The sequence below is a fragment of the Aulonocara sp. 'chitande type north' Nkhata Bay genome, linkage group LG9 (genome assembly GCF_057382095.1).
Source record: "Aulonocara sp. 'chitande type north' Nkhata Bay isolate Kocher_YH1m ecotype deep benthic linkage group LG9, A_spYH_male_GT1.1, whole genome shotgun sequence".
NCBI classification, from domain to species: domain Eukaryota; kingdom Metazoa; phylum Chordata; class Actinopteri; order Cichliformes; family Cichlidae; genus Aulonocara; species Aulonocara sp. 'chitande type north' Nkhata Bay.
In genome coordinates, this window is record NC_141352.1 from 36327951 (window position 1) to 36347565 (window position 19615).

Here is a 19615-nt window from a genome sequence, read left to right on the forward strand (position 1 = left end):
TAGTGCTGAAGTCCACTATCAGCTCCTTTGTCTTACTGACGTTTAGAAGGAGGTTGTTCCTCTGGCACCAGTTCTCCTGTACTGTACTACTTTGTTATTTTAATGATCACAGAAGTGTAGTAAACGTTTCACGGATAATATTTGTGTTTAGTAAGTCACATAAACCAGTAAAATAAAAAGCTATGAAATGTTCAGGATTTAGCCTGTGGAAGGTTAGTGTGTAACAAATGAGATAATTATAAAAATCACTCTGTGTGATAGTTTGCATGTGAGAGGTGTATGAAAACACAGCTGCTGGGTGATCTTATGTGTGTTGGGAAATAATTTATAATTGTGATTTTTTTCATGAAGTTATGGCTATTGCCATAACTTGGCAATAGCCATAACTATGGCTATGCCACGTGTGTCTCTTAGATACAGTGAGTACCAAAATGCCACTGAAAATTTGTCACACTTTCTCAAGGATGATACAGTTTGATAACCTCGAGTCAAGACCTGCAATATGTGTGATGACAAACTAGCTGCCTTAAACTAGCCCACTGAATGAACAATGGGCTTTGAGGTCGGTTCCATAATCATTAATAATCAAGGAACTGACCTCACAGCCCATTGTTCTTTCAGTGGTGCTAGTTTCAGTCATTGTTCAAAGGTACTGTTTATAAGGTTGTGAAAATCCTGCAGTCAGCTGAGACTCAAAGTCGTCTCTTAGAGGAGTGACAAAATGTTCCTCCCACTGAAGACGCTACGTCCAGATGAACAGAACTTTTGGGGATTTACTTACTTGGATGACTGAACATGCATCAAGACATAGCTCCCATAACAGAGGTGTGGGACAAGTGGGTAAAGGTTCTTCAGATTTTAGATTTTTAGTGAGTTTGGGTCATTTTTGACCCTAGGCGTGTACAGGACATGAGGACAACAGGAGGGCTAGAGTGTCTTCCTTAAAAGATGCAAAGCAACTTGTGGTATTAACAATTTAAGAGAAAATTTGGTCAAATACACTTACTTAGCACCTCCTAAACCCATCACTGTGCAAGCTTTAGACAGCCTGGAGGTGCTGTTGCCAGTACCCAGTACATCTCCGCATATTAAAAATGAGCCACTGACCTTGATTGCTTTTGGGGGGGGAAAACGTATTTGCCCATTCATTCACTTGTGCGTACAGCCTTGGGAGTGTGGAGGGTTAGTGCCACATTACTGTATGTGAAAGCAGCCATTTTGTGTCCCCCTTTACTCTAGTATCCTAATTATGAAGCAGGAATGAGTGAAAGACATCAGCAGCAATGTGTGGACAAACTGAGTAAGTGGCTTCTCCTCCTCTTCCCCCACCTAGCACTTCTCTGCCCAACACCATTAACTCTCCTTTGCTCTGCTCTACTCTCAAAGTGAGCACCATGGAAGGTGTTTGGGTTAAGTCAACCTGATTTTGATCAGTACAGGATTTCTTTTGAACATCAAGTGGAGGGCGGCTAAATCCTCTTCTTAGGAGCCCCCCCCCCCCTTTCACCACCTCCACCTGTTCATTACCTTTATTCACAAAATATGCAACATTTTATTAAAGAGAAGTAGGGATTGTGCTGGTAAACATAAAGTTGTGTTCACTCTTTGCTTGGCTAACAACATATATGAATTAATTTGGGGACATTGCAATTACAAGTTTAGTCGTATTTTCTTTAATAAAAAATGCAGCAGTTATCAAGAATAATGTAAATTCATACAATGTGCCACTTAAAGAGTATATCATTACAGGGAGACATTAAAAAGGTATTTTCTGGAGACTGTACAAATGTGACTTTGATCTGTAAGATGGGCAGCAGGGGGGTGGGGAGGTAGAAAAACTGAATAAACAAAAAGACAAAAAAATGTTGGGACAAAGTATGGCAGACAAGAGTGTTAAAGACTTTTAAATCATATTACATCAGAGCAGTATAACCAATCATGCTTACACTTAAAAAAAAGGACACAAATCAAGTTTGTATATGTCACAGTTGGTGGAAAGGGAGAAATAAATGATGCACAATTTGGAAACATACAACCTGAGCTGGACATTCAGCAGAGTAAGAGAGTATTCTTAGAGTAAAGAAAAAAAAGAATAAATATAGAGTTTAAGGAATCATTTAGACAGTTTGGATAATATGCTTAATGCTTTTTTTTACTGAGACTTTGGAAGACTGATAGCACTCTTAGAGTTTTAAATGCAGCTAGAGATTGGAGGCAATCAGCCGAGCAAGCACAGAAATTAAGAGATGAATTCAATATGAACTAACTGTTATTAATAGGGATGAACAATGTACTAAAATCACAAGTTCAGAAAGACTAGCAGACATAGGCTAGCTCCTCCTAATTGTTTCCAGTCTCCAACTATCCTTGCGCTCTACCTCCATGTATAAAGGACAACTTATCCATTGGCTTGTATTTTGTCATATACTAAGCAGATATTAAACACTGCTAAATATGCAAAATATGCAAAAGGTCATCTCTGGGAGGCAGTGCATACGAGCACTAGTTTCTGTTTGCACAGGCTAGGTGAGGGGCAACCAATCAAAGAAAGTATACTTTTAAGGAGCAGGAAGTTAAAAAACAAAACAAAACAAAACAACAGCCCAAAGCATAAATAAATAAAATATGGATTGTTTTTGTGTGAATTCTGGTGAATAAAAATGTAGCTGGAATTATAGTCTCCCCTTAATTTAAAGGAGGTCAGCTTGTCCCAGAATCAACAAGAGAGCAAAATCTGGAGCTAGGAGAATTGTAGCAGTGCTGATAATAGAGCCAAATAAAGCCAAGTAGAGCTGACAGAGCCAAAAAACTAAACTAGGGTGACGAACAAAAAAATGCTAGATTGAGAGAAAAAAATGCTTCTAGTAAAAAGAGGCTGTCACAGAGATGGCTACAGCTAAGATCATATTAAAGTCATAAATGTATATAAAATGCATAAAAAGGACTACAAGCAGATATTAGAAAATATATTAATTTCTTTTAAATAAAATTACACTTATTGCCCTTTCTCAAAAGTGTACCTGACAGTGTTTTGCTTGGAATAACAGTCATGGAAGATTTTAGATGTACAAAAGTCTAGTAAGACAGAAGGCAAGTATGTTTTCCTTTCTCCTCTTTGCCCTGGTGCTGTGCTCTTTTACAGACAAACACATGTAAGTTGTCCACGAAGAAGAAATACATCAATCCCTTTGGTTTCTAATGGTCTAATGTTATAAAACCACTAAAGGAGTCCTGTTTGGCCGGTTTACTGATGTGCTGGCAGGACTGCTGGTGCTACGATGCTCCAAGCTCGCTCCACGTTCCGGTTTGGACCAAGGCGCTCCAAGTTGTGGCCATGGATGTGTGACCCAGACTGAGACCCTGATCAATGTCAAAGTCTTAGATTCTGGAAAGAAGCCTGCAGCCACAACCTGATCACATCTGGTCAGACCTGGAGCTTCCAGACCACAGCTGAGGTCTAAATCCAACCTGATCCCAGGCAGAAGCTTATTTTTAGCTCGATGCAGTTCAGGTATGGCGACACAGCAGCCAGGCACTGTTTTATTCCTGATTTACTTCCCAACACCGTCCCTGGCAAATATTTTTTTAAAAAGATAGAAAACCTGCATATTTTTGTCAAAGCGCTTCCCTTTTCTCCTTTTACAGTCAGTATGTCTCTCAGGAGTGAGTCCAGCTGACTGGAATCCAGTGTGTCTCTGTCTCCACTTTCTTTAGTGCCAACTGCAGCTCGCTGAAGGCAACATCGAGGTTGTCGTTGACTATAACCATCTCAAAGAGATGGCTGTACTGAGTCTCCATTGTCTGGGCCGTGTTCACCATCTCCTGAAAGTCTTCCTCCTGGGAAAAGAGGGAAGAGACAAAATAGATGGAAGTTAAAAACACAAAACGAATAAAATCTCTTTCGTCAGTCATCCAAGTGACTGATGAAACGTTTCTCCCACTGAGAACGCTACGTCCAGATGAACAGAATCAACTTTTGGAGAACTTATTTTATCATTTATCATTCAAGTAAATACTGCCTTTCTAAATGAGCCCAGGTATCTCTTGGTAGGTTAGGGTGCTGTGTTTTTACTGGGAACACTTAACTTTAAATTGGACTTTAGCTCATTTTCGCTGCTTGTATCTGTGATCTCGTTCTTTCAATCACTACCCAAAGTTCATGACCATAGATGAGGGGAGGGACATAGATCCACGGATGAATTGACAGCTTTGCTTTTACACGTTGTCATGATGAAGCTGTCTCTTACAGGGACTTTTGCCAGCAGTTCCTTCAGAATGTTTCTGGTGGTTTCTGCTTCATAATGGATTAGCTGTGTTTTTGTCTGCCCAACAAGAACATTAATCTGAGCAGGAAGCCGTTTAAGAAACAGCAAGCTGGGTTTGGAAGATGAATAGAAAATCAGAGAACTTAAAAAGAAAAGATTGGTTTAGGATGATGCCTCTTCTGGGGGACCAAACTTGAGAAAAAGCACACCCGGGACTCGTTTATTCCCACTAGGTGGCCTAATTTCCACAAGAAGTTATGTAGCATCTTGTGCCTGTTTAAGTACTTTGTAACAGCATAGATAAATTTCATTGCACAGCAACTAAATACTGAGTCACAATTTAGGTGAACGTTCCCTCTGTTTTTATTGTAATTCTTTTATTTGTAGCCTTTATACATTTGTTGCTTTTACCTTACAGGACTATAAATCTTTACGCATTTCAGTGGCATGAAGCAGCACGTGTCAGCCTCAGTATCCTCTTTTACAAGCAACCACGTTCTCTGCTGGACACCTGCTTTGTTGTGCCAATAAAACCCACCTGTCTTTGCGTTTTAAAAAAGTGTCAGAAACCAAAGAGATTTCCTCAAATCACTTTGAAATGCCTGTGGTTCTTTCAGATTGGGTGCCAGTTTCTATGCTAACCACATTACAGCTGGGATTTTGCATTACATCAGATTGTTTTGCTTGTATTCACATCACGCTTCCAGCCAGCTCGACTGAAACAATGAGACGACTGTTCCTCGGCCTTTATCATTAAAGCAGACCTGTCTCTTGCAAAGAAAAATACAGCTAGCGTTGGATTGAAAATGTCTGGGACGACTTGCCCAACAACAGCTTCCCTTCATTTAATAGTAAATATAAGATGGGTTTGGTTCTGTCAGTGTACATGAACATTTACACAGAGACTTTGTTTGTTAGCTGGTTGAAATACAGCCCGCTGTCACACAGCTTTATAGAAGTATATTTGTATTACATGAGAGAATAACAGAAGCTAATAAAGGGACGTTAAAACTGCAACAGACTGTTCACAACCAGATTGCTTCTGACAACTAAAGCTTATTGTTCTCAAGACCCAGCTGGGAAATAAGGAGCGGACTGAGACAGAATTATGTTTACCTGTGTGAATAATATAAGCTGATGCTGTGTCTGTATCAAGGTTTAACAAGCTGACCTTCAACCATAAATTCACTGCATGTTCTAGGTGAAAGTGTATTGTACTCTAGCATTTTCCTCAACACTTATTACCCATAAATGCACTAAATTATGCCTCAATAAGTCGGATCCTATTATATTTTGTGTGAATATGACTTGATTAACTATCAGCTCTGGGCATATGTGTTGTAACTTTTTTAAACAGAGTAATGTTTGACCTTTTGATTTGACATGTGAGTTAAAGGTAAATCAACACATGTGGAAATGAAACCACTGGCTATCGACTGATGACAAATTAGCTTTTTATTAGCTTTCAAAAGTTTTCTACATTCCTAAACAATGACCCCTTTGGCTCAGATGTCTGCTGCCTATACCAGAAGCCCTGAAATATTGCCAGTTGTTCTACAGAGGTCAACTAAAGTCCTGTGACTGTATCACTGCAGATTGCATGTGTGTGACTTGTAGTTCATCGTAATATAATTGCCAGAGACTGCTTATTTTCAGGTCATTTCAGATCGGGTCTGACTACCAGGCTTTTAATTTTTATGGGGTTGTGTTTGGGAAATTAATTTGTACCAGTTTGTAATTTCTCTATGGTCCATTCTGGTGTCAGTATAGAGTTGATAGAGCTATGACTAGAAATGTATCAGTGGAGTCATCAACTGACGTGGAATTAAGATCTGCTGGAATTGCAGCTTAATTTGACTGCATGTCCTGCCTGAAGTAATGCTATGCTTGATTTGACAACTTTAGGAAGGTTTAACTGCTATATTAGCTCAAATAGAGCTGTTGAAACTGAAGAGAAATATTTTTATTTCACAGTATCACGTGAACCGTGCTTGAATGAAATGTACAGGATTGTATTCGTTCCTTGTTGGTCTTCAGAACGGCCATTTGCCCCAAGGCTGCACTTTGAAAACATCTGTTTGAATCAACCAAGCACCACGATGTACCTCAAGCAAAAAATACATCAGAACAAATCACATAAAACAGGTCGTGTGGACAGAGAGAAAGATACATTTAAACCCGACCGAGTCACAGTTACACAGTAACAATTTCCTCTTGCTTTTCTATCTCAACTTAAGCAGGGAGGTAATATCTGATTAACATACGATATAAACTATCAGCCATGTACAACCCACACACTAGAAATAAGTTTTTACCGTGAAGGGTTTGGTGGAGTCCTTGTCGTCTTTGCCTGATATAATTTGGGTTTTCTTTCTGGTCTCTCTCAGTCTGTCGACGGTCGGGGGCTTCACGAACACAACGAAAGGTTTAAACTCTGCTGTTCGAAGATGCTTTATTAGCTGAAAAGAATAAAAGTGGATGCAGAGAAAAAGGAGTTAGGCATTTGGCAGCACATTAAGACGTAATCACAAAGTGTGTCACGTATGGTATAAACAGACTGTGAAAAAATTAATAGACAAAACGTTTAAAAATATAATCCTGAAAAAAAAAAGGTTGCCAATTCATGGTCCACTTGTAATAGTGATATGAACTGGATTATGGGGTTGTCACAAAGTCCAGTTTAACAGATTCAGTCTGCTGATTTCCAATCGAGAAGATATTAAAAATTAAAATCTTCCTTCTATTTTTAAGCAAAGACATTTTCTGCCTTAAGTTCCTCAGACATGAAAAGTTGAGGCTTTTCTTCCATTCTCTCATTGTAAACCGAATATATTTCTGTTTTGCTGAAGCATTAAATCTTAAATTACCTTTTAACTTATTGACCTCTCTAGAATGAAGAAGTCTTTGCATAAATGACTTATTAGTTGGACAGAACAATTAATAATGACCACAGAGCAGATGACTTCCCATCATTCTGAGTGAATCTAGAACTTTGAAATCATGTTTATAGTTTTTGTCATTTAAAAATGACTCACAAACACCAATCTGAGGGATAAAGACTACTCACACTAACTCATCACAGCTTTTAAATTCTTTTGGAAGATAGTGGAGGATATATATGTTTTTATTTATGCCTGATCTTTGTGTCTGTCTCTTCTTTGTGGTGGCAGTTTTCTGAAATAACATGCCAATCTGGTACCTCAAGGGCCTTTCACATAGGATATGGCAAGTGCAGAGCTCTGAAACCCATTTGTTTCTATTGCTTGCGCCACTCAATAACAGTTTTAAAGAGCAAGTGCGCCGGTAAGAGTACTTTTGCATGCAAGGGTCAACGTTTAACTGGGTTAAACTTGGTTAAACTTTGACTGCTGCGACGTACCGTCGCACGACCAACAGAAACGAAGCAAACAGCCCTACTAAGTTCAACCACACAATGAATGAAAACAAGGAGGAAAAGTTGATTGTGTGTGTTTCCGAGTTCAACAAACTTCATGACACAAGTTGACATGCATACTGAGACTTTGGGAGGAAACAACACAAGTGTTCACTTGTGGGGACAGTGCCAAAGCTTTCTTTTTTATGGATGAGAAATAGCTGGTCCATCGAGTTTTCGACGTACAAGAGCGCAACAACCACTGCAAGACAAATTTTAGGCCACTCGCTCCAGCTCGTGGTAGGTGCGCCCAATGTGAAAGGCCCTTCAGAGGTATGAGAGAGATGAGATTTGATTAGAGGTGGTGTCTGGTGTCTGGTTCTGGCATGATCATCTGACCTTCTTGCTATGCTAATAGCAGTGGGTCAAGACCCACAACTCACAACAAGATGGATAAAAAACTTAATGGAGAGGCAGCAGCGGAACCACTGGGAAACAGCTTCCATCATTCACTCAGTTGGTCAATAACTGAGAAATGGCATTACTGTGGAGGTTTATGGTGACATAAGCCAAAGAGGAAATCTTCAAATAAAGTAACAGGGCGATCTGCTTCTGAGACAGGTAGTTTCCAAAACAGGCTAAGAATACAGTACAGGGATGGTGAGAAAGAAGGTGTCACTCACATGAGGCTGGACATCCAGCAGGCACACTTTCTTCTTTGAGAGGATTGAACGTATCGAGTCCAGACTTGTGCCGTAGAAATTCCCTTTGTACTCGCCATGCTCAATGAACCTGAGACATGAAAAGAAGAGTGATGAGAAAAAGCACGAACGCACATCTTTGGATGGACACATGGACAAAGTTTCAAATAATTATGTCAGTTTTTAGAAGAGTAATTACTGTAATCTGAGTTAAAGCTCAGGCCTTGTACCTGAGCTAAAAGAGGTTCTTTTAGACTGTGATGAGACAAGGATTATTTTTAACTGCATATATTGTCCAAGAAAGAAAATATAGATCTTGAAATGAGCATCAGGAGGACATTTTTAAACTAGTTTACATAAAACAAACAAACCTTTTTCCACTGTATTAGATATGTTAATTTGTGCTTTTAAGATTTTTTTATATATCCTCATAAGAGCAGGATTTTTTTTTTTAAACTTTCATTTTTATAATTAATTTTCTACAATCACTGTGATTTCTGAGATTAGAGTTTTGAGAAATGGTGATAAACCAAAACAATTCAGAATTGTTCTCTCCATTGTAGTAAACATTAAAGAAAGGCCGTTTGAAATAGAGACGTACAAACATATAATCTACACACAGCAGGATATCCAAAAAAGTTGTTCTCTTTTTTTTCCCAGGGAAAAAGTACTTTTGTTTTGGCCAGAGTATGAATATCAATTGTTCATCTCTGCTGCATAAAGTCTGAATGTGTGTTGTGATTGAATTCATCAGTTTTGCTTACTTGTTGTTTTGGATGTCCGTCTCAAAGAGCTGCTTGGAGATGAAGTGGTAATCCACACCATCGGTCTCCTGGTTCTTCTTGGGTCGACTGGTGTCTGAGTGAAAGAAGATGAAGATGGAAAGAGAGGGAGTGATGCCTGTGAGTCATTGCAATGAATAGTGCAATGCTCCTTGTGTGCAACAAGCAGAGAGACAGAGAGAGAGCCGGTGGTCTCCAAAGCTCCGGTTTTCAAATTAACAAAAAGAAGCAACACTTTTGGGCTTAACCCGAAACAACAGCAAGTGTTAAACATATCCATGTGTCCACTGGCAGCGATCAAACATTCAAAAAGAGCGAGACGAGACACTTTCCGATTCTCCTTCCTCTCAATGAGAGCCAGGACCTGTGCCATACGTTTCCTATACGGGTCTGAATCAGACTGTCTGGGCTCTATTAAACAACAGCAGCACAGGTCACATTTGAGAACAATTAACAGGCTGTGTGGAGAGAAAAAGGCCACGCCAATGGGATTTTAATACCGGGGACATTTCAAGTGTCAGACTTTGGCTGGGGGAAGACAATAAAGTCATAAAACTTGGTTATAAAAGTTTTTTTTTTCAATAATTAAAAAAATCTCTCTATGTAAAGAAATATTTCAAATAGTGAGAACAGTGAGAATAATACAGCCACGTTTTTATTACATTTTATTTTATTTCATTTATGTTGCATCCTCAATTCAAGATAAAGCACAGAACGGAAGAAAGACAGAAACTTTAGTTTCGGCACACAAATGTTTAAAGGTTTCTTTGGGATGAAACAAAGAGAAAAGAGATTGTTGGGAACACCACATTTAATGGTCAGCGAATTAACTTCTATTCTATTAACTAGTATAAAGCACACATTCACATATAAGACGCAGAGATAAGAACAAAGAAATATGCAGAGCGAAAGACAAATGAACTGTACTGTTCAGCCAAAGTTTGGTGGGCTTAAATCAGAAGAGTGAAGTTATCTTTTTTCCTTTTTTTTAATTTAACCTTTATTTACACAGGTAGTCACACTGACACCCAATGTCTCTTTTACAGGACACTTACGTGGAATGGTCACACTGAAGTGCTGGGGGTCAGAGATCAACAGTTTCTTCTTCAGTTCACTCAAGCCGACACCTGTGGGTCCTACACACAAACATCTAATTATAAACTCTGCCAAACTCCTCATCACGTTATTATCACATCCATAACATGATATGAGACATTCAAACTTTCTTTCGTCTGTACTTGGTGGTTAGAGTTGCCGAGGTTAACTCAAGACCTCAAACACTAATGATGAGAATATAAATTCAAATGTCTAATAGGATCAAATGATGAACTAATGAAAATTTGTATCCAAAAGATCTAAAGTTACTTTCTGGTTATTCATATTCACTTCTTAGGAACAGATGATAGAGAAACATAATATTCAGCTTCTCTCTTGCAGAGCTGGGCCACCTTTATTGTTTCTGTCGTCTCTATGTGACAATGAGATTGAAGGTGAGGATTTTCATTAAATTCGGTATCCTAACAGCAACAGTGTGTGAGGTAAGCAGCGACATCAGAGTTTGAGAACTTAAATTTCTCTTTACTCACCTACTAGCACCACCAGCCTGTGTTTGTCTCCCCTTTGCCTGCGGTACGGGACGACTTCCTCGTATGTGGGCACGTCAGCCATGTCGTACATTTCACTCTTCTTCGCCTCGTACATGGACTTGGTGGTCTTTCTGTCTCTCCTGCTGAGGCGAAAGCTTCTCCTGAACCCAGCTGGAGGTCAGCATGAGCCAAAAGAGGAGACAGAAGAAACAGATCAATCAATACAAAAAAAGAAAATTCTTTGTCAGTAGTGTAAAATCCAGCACAACCGTATGTACACATACAAATACTGTGGACTTCAATTTATAGTTGTTTCAGGATCTTGGCAAACACCTCCACACAAACATTACTTTCCCCAGGTGACATCAAACAGGTGAAAACTCATCATAGGTCTATCATCATCCAAAATACAGTCCCTCTCTCCTCTTGCACCCGCTGACACACTCACTAAAATAACACAGGTAACTAATTACACAACAACAACAACAACAACAACAACCATCCTGTCTTCCATACCAGTGGAAACTGTATTACACAGAGAGGATGACAATGAATGTGCTCCAAATTTTAGAACAAGTCAGGTATGGGTAAACGAAGCTTGCTCATTTGTTCTGGAAAGCCTCATAAGATGATCCAAACACGAACAAGTTAGTAAAAAGAAAGGAACTGGCACAAAGTTCCGATCTCTACTTTGATTCAAAGCCCCTTCAGTAAAGTAGAAGTGCAAAAATGTGAAGGAAAAAGATGAGCATATTTAACACAAGCTGGGACGACGCACACTTACACACAGATACATACAGGAAGCGACTTTACTTCCACAAACAAACAGTTAAATGAAAACAGAAAGTTGGTGTAAAGATTGAAATCAGTGAATGAATCTAAGCGTCATCAGCTTAAATGTAAATTAATCTCTACACTTGATGTAACCTAACACTGACCCCCACAGCTGCTCTGTATCAGCCCAACACAGAGCTTTACTGTGATTTCACCACATTAATGCAAGCTAACCTGTTTATTCTGCAAATATGATATTATAGAAAGACAAAGTTAGTATACTCACACAATGAAAATAGACCATTTGTCAAAACACATATGTGATTAAAAATTTTGACATGTAACCTTTAAATCTGCAGGTCATTAAATGTCCCAGAGCAGAGATCAGCTTTAAAAATAATCTCTACTCTTTCTCTCCTGACCTGACTTTCTTATCTTTCTCCGTCTCTGAGTGAAGTTAGCTCTCTTTCTTTTCTCTCCTTGTGAAATACAGCAGCTGGACCTTTAACTAGCAACACACTGAGACGAACAGCACACAAACAGCTTGAGTCTGCTGATGTTTGTTGAGCTGATAGAAATGTTGTAGAAACATTATGTTGTGAAGCAAGGTTACTCCCTTTATACTCATTCCTCTTTTGTAACACTAGCTACAAGCTGACTAAAACATACAGACAAACGCATTTTTTCCGACTCAATTTCAGCTGATACTGTTGAGTCTAGAGTAACGAGCCTGTTTTAAAAATGATATTTGTGCAAAAATGTAGAGAATAAGAGTAAATACTAAGGTAAAGTACAGATACCTGAAGGTTCTACTTAAGTACAGTAATGAAGTAGCCTCTAAACAGTGCTTACTAAGGAGATATCATTCTCAAGTTTGCAGGCTGTAAAATCAGGAATCTGTTCATCCCAAAGTTGTGCTCAAGAATGACTCTGGCAATGGAAGTTACAGACGTTGCATCATTGAGAGGCATGGGGAGAAAACAAACCAAAAACTAAGGACAACAACTGCCGCCCCCTCCCACTCCTTTATTTCCCCATGCAACCTCAGCAGCATTGCAAAAGCATCTGTAAGTTCTAAGATTTCAAACTTTTAGGGACAGGCCAACTTTAAATCATACAACCACATCCAACAGGCTGAAAAGCCATGCAGCAAGTACTCTCATAGAGAAGATGTTATTATAACTCACTATTTTTTACTTCTTCTCCCGAGGTTCTCTCATTTCATTTAAACCTCGTTCTTGGCTGCTGGACTCAAGGTGCTGGACTTTTTTGGGCAAAAAAATGGAATAATGTTTGGCAGAGTTCGGCTTTGGGAGTGACCCTGATTGAGCTTGGCAGACATGACTCAAATGTAGTATTTATAAACTTGCGTGTGCTCTGGATATCCTGTGAAATCTGGAGTCTAAATGTGCAAATGACAGTGGTAATAAAAACACGATGGGAAACATTTTCTGTACAAGACAGGGATTTGGAAGCAGCTCTCTGGAATTAAAGTGGTTGCAGAACCAAAGTGGGCCATGGTAATTGTCATTAAGTCTGACTGGAACCACATCAGCAAGACCGGCCTTCATCCGGACCTCCACAATGCAGCGAAGCACACAAACCTTTCTTTTAAGCCAACTCCAACCAGAACCTCTCAAAGAAGTCCTCAGACCCACAGCAGAGGCAGAACAGGATAACTACATACTGCAAATCCATGACATGATCTGCCAGTGCACTCATGCTGTCAGCATGGGAGCACAAATAGCACAGCACAGTGAGAAAGTACAAAACTATTAAAGTCCAAAAAGTGAATTATGTAAGAAGGTTTAAGAAGTGAATTATTTGCCCCACAAGTGCTCTGTGAGTTAGAAGAACAGGTCAAAGGTATGAACAACTGTTCCGTCCCGTGAAACATGTATGACTTAATAGTTCTTAGAAGATGATATATGAAGGATTCATGTGGAAAAAACAAAACTTGTACTTGGCCACTGTCCTCATATTTATTGTAACAGTGAAATGACCACATCTGGCAGGAAAAGGCAAGAAGACAAAAGAAGACAATCTCTCACCTAGGTGAAATCCACCACTATAATCAGCATCCTCTGGTGATGAAAAGAAAGGAGCCAAAGAGAACCACAACATCAAGTTAAATAGAATAGTCAGAAATGGGCTGCGGCCCTCTAAATATGATAAAGGGAAAAACACACAGGTGCTGTTAAGAAGAGAGTGATCAGAGGGGTTTGGGGTAAATTTTGCTTGAGTTACATTTTATAGTGTGTTCGTTATTTTTAAATATTGGCCTTTGCCCAGAATGACAGCCACGCATGTAGAGGTAAATTCAAGGACAGGTTACATATAACCTCCATCTAGTGAGCAGCTAAAGTTGACCAAAATAAACAAAATACTCTCTTTTTCTTTACAGAACTAACAATGTTGAAAAATGTTGATGGTCCCAGCTAACTGACTAAGCCCCATTTAGCCTTACAGGCCACTACATTCTTGGCTGTGGTGTTGGACGATTCTTGGAGACAGTGAATCAGTTTGTGCTGTGACTGAGTCCAACAAATATTACTTGTGACGGGATGATTCTCAAAAATGATGTCCACATTTATGAAAATGAGTCGAGGAAAGATGAGGCTTTGTAAAATGTTAAAGTCAATAAAATCTATGAGGAACCATTGACTGTGACAACTAATGTTACTCTTAAATGGTGAATAGCTTTAATGGGTCAATTGGGGAGATGAGGTAAGAAGTGGACCTCATTACACACAAATAGCATGAAGGGGAACCAATCACAGATGGTTGGGTTAGTAAAGTCCTACTCGGTGGAGGATGTCAGAAAAGTAGTACCTTCAATCTCTTCAGCTTTGAGTGCAAGAGAAGCAAGGAATGGAAATTAGGTAATACTAAACAAAATATTAGATTAGGAAAGTAAACATAACTCAGGGATGAGGAAGAAATATAAGAAGAAACCTACCAAACTCTACTGTCACATCATCTTAGAAAAGCAGAGCAAAAGACAACAGAGAGAACATTATAAAACATTTTAAAGCTGAGTGCCACATCCACAAACATCCTATGCAGGTTCAATTCAGTCATTTCTCACAAAACACTGAAAAAGCAAACAATTCTCTTCAGTTTTGTAATGTTTGTGAAAAATACCGAGCTTGACCACTACACTGTAACTCCCAGTATCACTCTAATGGTATCACTAGTTTAACTATCTACGTTTCAAATAATAAAATAACTCAAGTTCCACTTGGTTCTGAAACACTCGTCAGGTCTTCCTGAGAGGAAGTTGCAGTACACTCAGCTGTCATGACATAAATTGATGGAACTCATTGAGGAAATCTTATCCTTAACTTCTTTCTTTTTTTAAGGTTGGGTTTAAAAAGAACACGTACAGAAACCCTTCATAAGCCATGCTGCTACTAAAAGGTTACAAAAACACCAGTAAGTGGAGCTTGAGTTCAGGTTTTATGAGAATATAACAAACATTTACTTTCTATTTGCTCCTATTTTGATAGAAATGTATATCCATTGTTACCTAGTGATACACAATCTGCGGTACATGTCTGTGGTGCAGTCACTATTTACAGGGGGGAAAAAAGCCATTTAGATTCATAAGCCTCCAAATGATTGATATTGTAATACTGATACAGTCCTCTGTAAGTATTTAACAGTATGAAGCTCACCTTACATCACTGCATTCATTTTCCAGAGTGTTGTTCAGCATGTCCAGAATTAATGTCTAACCAAAACAACAGTCAAGACCTATCTGTGCAAGGTTGTTTGTAGGCTAGACGCATCAGGCACGAGAGCGGCAGCTGTTCTGAAGTGTGTGTACCTTTATCTGACATCTTGTTTCAAATGTCAGTGGCCAGGTCAGTTTTCCCACTGATGTTGCCCTCTTCCTGCTCTAATGTGGCATCTTAAGTTGGGACAGCGACCTCAAAATGTGGTTTTAAGAAGGATGAGAATTACTGTACTGTGAATAAGAGTTTAGCCAGATTTAATTATCTAATTTATTTGAAACTAAACCTTAAAGAAAGAATGTGATGAAAACTGCCATAAAGATGTATGATTAGTCCACCTTTATCAAGTCCATGGGTGAGCTGCCAGGAATGTTTACATTGGAAAAATCTGGGTAATAATGTAATAATACTGTAATACTGTTTGTCTTCATTCTCTCTTCCGGCAGTGATGATAAGGAGTTGAACTCTGCAGTTGGAGTCAATCACGGACAATTGCTGAATAACAGGCTGCCATCAAAACCATCCTTGTTATTACCCTCATCATCATCACCCCAAGAGTATAAGTGATTATCCAAATTAGAAGCCAGGCAGCCAAGTGACAATACCAGTTCACATGAACTTGTCTTTTATCTTTGCTATCTGCATTATGCACAGCTTTTAGAAAATCAATCATCTCTTTAGCTAGAGTAACAGCCAGAGGGCAAACCCTCTCCTAATTCATATTAAAGCTCCTGCGTGACTACAACAACAATCATATGACCCCCTATGAGCAAGCACTTTGGTAACATTGGGAAGGAAAAACTCCCTTTTAACAGGAAGAAACCTCTGGCAGAACCAGGTTTAGGGACGGGCGGCCATCTGCCGTGACCGGTTGGGGGGAGCAAAGGAAGGCAGGATAAAAGACATGCTGTGGACTTAGTGAACAACACACAAAGAGGCTGTAGAAGACACATGGAACAGACTCTGGATAGAAATTTAGAGGGAGAAACATTGAGCAGACAGGAAGGAAAATGAAAACAAAGATAAATCTAAATTGCTTCTCCAGACGACCAGCATGAACTACACAACTACACGAAAGACTCCAGTGGTGGAATCAGCAGAAGGATGAGTCTGTTTCAGAAATGAACTCCACAAACTGTCCTGACCAGCATTCCTCACTTTTGCCATTCTTCTCTTCCTCCCATCCACCTGTTAAAGACAACTGTCTTGTTGTGGTTTATTAGTCGCTAACACAGCAAATAATATATGCTTACATGATCGTCTAGTAGACCTCCTTAGGGACGAAAGAGTCGTAACAGGTTGCTGAAATGCAAGTCTCCTGAAAGCAAAAAGATGGATAAAGAAAGAGAAGAAAAAGGAAAGAACAGAAAAAAGAAAACCATCAGTTTTCATGGTCACTCTGGGAATAATAAACACTCTGCTATGCTACAGAAACCCTGCTCTACAATATCCTTCATTTCTATTCTGTCAGCTGAGACTGGTGAAACCAAAGATTGAGGAGGTGAAGAACAGAACATCTTTCTATTGAAAAAAGTAGAATAATAAACCTGAATATAAAATGTTCTACTCGATCCCTTTACTCTTCAGCCTTCCTCTTTCTGCCCAAGCCTCCTGAGCTCTGTGTAGGTCTGGTGTGTGTTTTCCATCCACTTGCAGTTCAATGTGGATTGGTACCAGCGCTATCATTTTCTGTCATTACTCACTTTGGACCAGAAAATGTGTGGAAACCCAGACTACTTTGGCAGAGTGAAGCAAGAATACATGGATTAAAGAGGGAGAGAAAGGAGATGGAACATCTATGACAGTGACAGCACTGGAGCCAATAAGGTCAGCCTTGTGTTTCTCACCTCTCCTGGAACTGTTTGGATGGTATTAAGCCAGCACGAGGATTTGTGTCGCCCTCGTGTTTGGCCTGCCACCAGGTTGCATCATCTTGGCTCATGATCTGTAGGATGCAACCCTTCTTGAAGGCCAAACCAGCTTCCTTACATGGGATGGTGTTGTCATCTTTTGGGTCGTAGTCAAAGAGCGCCTTCACAAACATCTGTACATCATCATGAGGGAAAGGCAAGAAAACAAAGAGGAGGATTGAAGACACAACAGGAACAAGTTCACTATGTTGTATATAAAATGTTTTCTTTCTAAAACATTGTCATCATGGTTAAAGGTGATTCACCAAAGCTCAGAGTGATTATTCTCAAAAGATTACAGCAATCGATGGTAAACGCTGCAAGTGATGGCCAAGATGGTCTTTCAATGACTTTCCACTATCAAAGGGTCTAAATCACTTAACAAGTGGATAAACCAAATAACAGAGAAAGACAGGACCTACCTGTGGCTCCTTGATAGATGCCTCGTCCTTTGCACCAGGGACAACTTTAAAGGTAATGGCTCCTTGTGACTGTGCCTAAATAATGTAGGAACAGAAGTTGGAGTAATTGTAAAGGATAGTTTTCCTATCCTTTTAAGTATTTTATAAGAGACCTAATCTAGTTACAGTGACATAGCGTCAAGCATTGATTTTTCAACAAAGGAAGGTTTAGTGGGATAGTATAACCATTCTTGACAGAATTAGGGAGTACAGTGCAGGGGTGTAAAGGAGGAGTGTTGAGAGCTCAAAGACTTTTGTGTCTGAGAAGGCCTTAAGAGTTTAAGATCCCAGGCACATGACAGAGCTCATTTAGGCCTGTGACCAAAGCTGCGTGGAGGAACTACACATCATCAGCCTCATCCACAGAGACTCTGCATGTGATCTATCGGCCATCAACACGGCAATGGGAGGCCTGGGTCGTGGATGAGTTGATAAGGGGAGGTTTCTGTCATTATAAACAAAGGCTGGTACCAAGGGAGTGGAGCTGAAAAACCCTCAGTCTCACAAACGTCCATAGAAAGACAAGACTTACCAGAATACGAATGATTTCCTCTGGTTTCTTGTCGTCCACAGGGATTCCATTGACCTCCTTCAGTTCATCCCCTACATGAATTAAACCTGCCACACATAAACAGACGTTACTAATTTGCAGTCATTCTGGCATTCTATTATTTTAACGCCCTGATGTAAGCGAGGTACTAAATTCTGTGCAATCCCAATATATTCCACACTACAGACTTGTATGGCTCTTTTCCACTAGTATCTACTTTGCTCATCTTGACTTGACTCTGTTTTTTAGGGTTTTCTATTAGATGGCAGCACCTGATACCTACTAGAGCAGTCGTTTTGAGCAACCTGAGTTGATCTGAAACTGTGACGTCAACAGACTCCATGCCACCATGTGATGCCAGTCAATTATGTCACTTGATGAGTCATGAAAGTGATTCCTTCACAAACATCAAAACTGCCCTTTTTGAAACACGGCATCCAGGGAAATGGGTGCAGAAAAACCAACAGTGTGATCGGACAGGTATACCAACGCCTCCATGTCCACTATTGTGTGCTGGGTTTGTGTTGCATACAAATGACATCATGGGACTTTTAAATGAGTTGCTATAACGACCCCATGTAAACTGAGGTGCTACACAGTGACAGAAAATGACAGAAAACTGAGTAGAATCGAGTACACACACACACACACACACACACACACACACACACACACACACACACACACACACGCAAACTTATAAAAGAGAGAAAAAGGCTGGAACCAACCACTTCTGTCAGCTGGCCCTCCCTTCATGATCCGGGCCACAATGATGGCACCTGTGCTCTCATCACGTCTTATTGTTGCTCCCTATAAAAGAAGAATAGTCATTATAACAGCATTTCTACCTTTATGACATTATGATGTGCAAGTCAAACAGCAATGACCTAAAATCACTGTAAAGATGAAAATTAAGGCGTAGAGACAGATAGATACTGCACACAGGATGATTGTTAAGTTACTTACCAGTGGCTCCTTGTTCTTGACCAATCTTATAATTTTCACAGAATCTTCATCGTCATCGATGTCTTCAGGCAGCGGAGGTAGTTCGGGGTCATACTTCTTTTGGGCAACTGCGTCGTGGACGGACAGGAGGCTCTAGAAAAAGGAGAAAATAGGATTTATGGGAGGAAACACAAAACAGGCAAGGGTTATCTGTCAAGCCACGAAGGCCTCAACTTTACCCCAGTCCACTTAGCTAAATAAAGTATGGCCATGCATGCTATTAAGAGTCCGATCTATCACTTCCTTTTTTAAGCAGGACAGAGACACTGCAGACTGCAGGGAGGATGGTTATGAATTGGGTTGTCTCCCTCATGTGCTGGGTGATGGATTTGAAAGCATTCAAGGCCAGAGCTTGTAGATGAACAAGCGTTAATTGCCATTAGGCCCGTGCTCTCCCTCCATACATCTCTCTGATTAAAGGCAACCCAGGCTCGCCCTGCACCATTGCTCAGCAAGAGCTGCAAATGTGAC

The 19615-nt window shown here is 39.8% G+C and overlaps 1 protein-coding gene across 7 annotated transcripts in view; it reads right to left on the reverse strand.

Moving 5' to 3' along the window:
* Positions 1-1650: 1650 nt before the first annotated feature.
* mpp7a (MAGUK p55 scaffold protein 7a) overlaps positions 1651-19615 on the reverse strand; it is a 66178-nt gene continuing 48213 nt past the window's right edge. For 2 of the 7 annotated variants that reach the window (XM_086307299.1, XM_086307300.1), the window contains exons 6-21: positions 19106-19237; positions 18868-18949; positions 18122-18207; positions 17551-17625; positions 17066-17262; positions 16472-16536; positions 15011-15052; positions 14441-14461; positions 14314-14328; positions 13533-13565; positions 10708-10878; positions 10177-10257; positions 9104-9197; positions 8322-8430; positions 6581-6724; positions 1651-3837 (exon numbers count right to left, since the gene is read on the reverse strand). In XM_086307299.1, the coding sequence (XP_086163425.1) occupies positions 3658-3837; positions 6581-6724; positions 8322-8430; positions 9104-9197; positions 10177-10257; positions 10708-10878; positions 13533-13565; positions 14314-14328; positions 14441-14461; positions 15011-15052; positions 16472-16536; positions 17066-17262; positions 17551-17625; positions 18122-18207; positions 18868-18949; positions 19106-19237 (1527 nt within the window). In that variant the 3' untranslated portion in view covers positions 1651-3657. The remainder of the gene's footprint in view (positions 3838-6580; positions 6725-8321; positions 8431-9103; positions 9198-10176; positions 10258-10707; positions 10879-13532; positions 13566-14313; positions 14329-14440; positions 14462-15010; positions 15053-16471; positions 16537-17065; positions 17263-17550; positions 17626-18121; positions 18208-18867; positions 18950-19105; positions 19238-19615) is intronic. The other 5 variants (XM_086307304.1, XM_086307306.1, XM_086307301.1 and 2 more) reach the window with 4 other exon arrangements.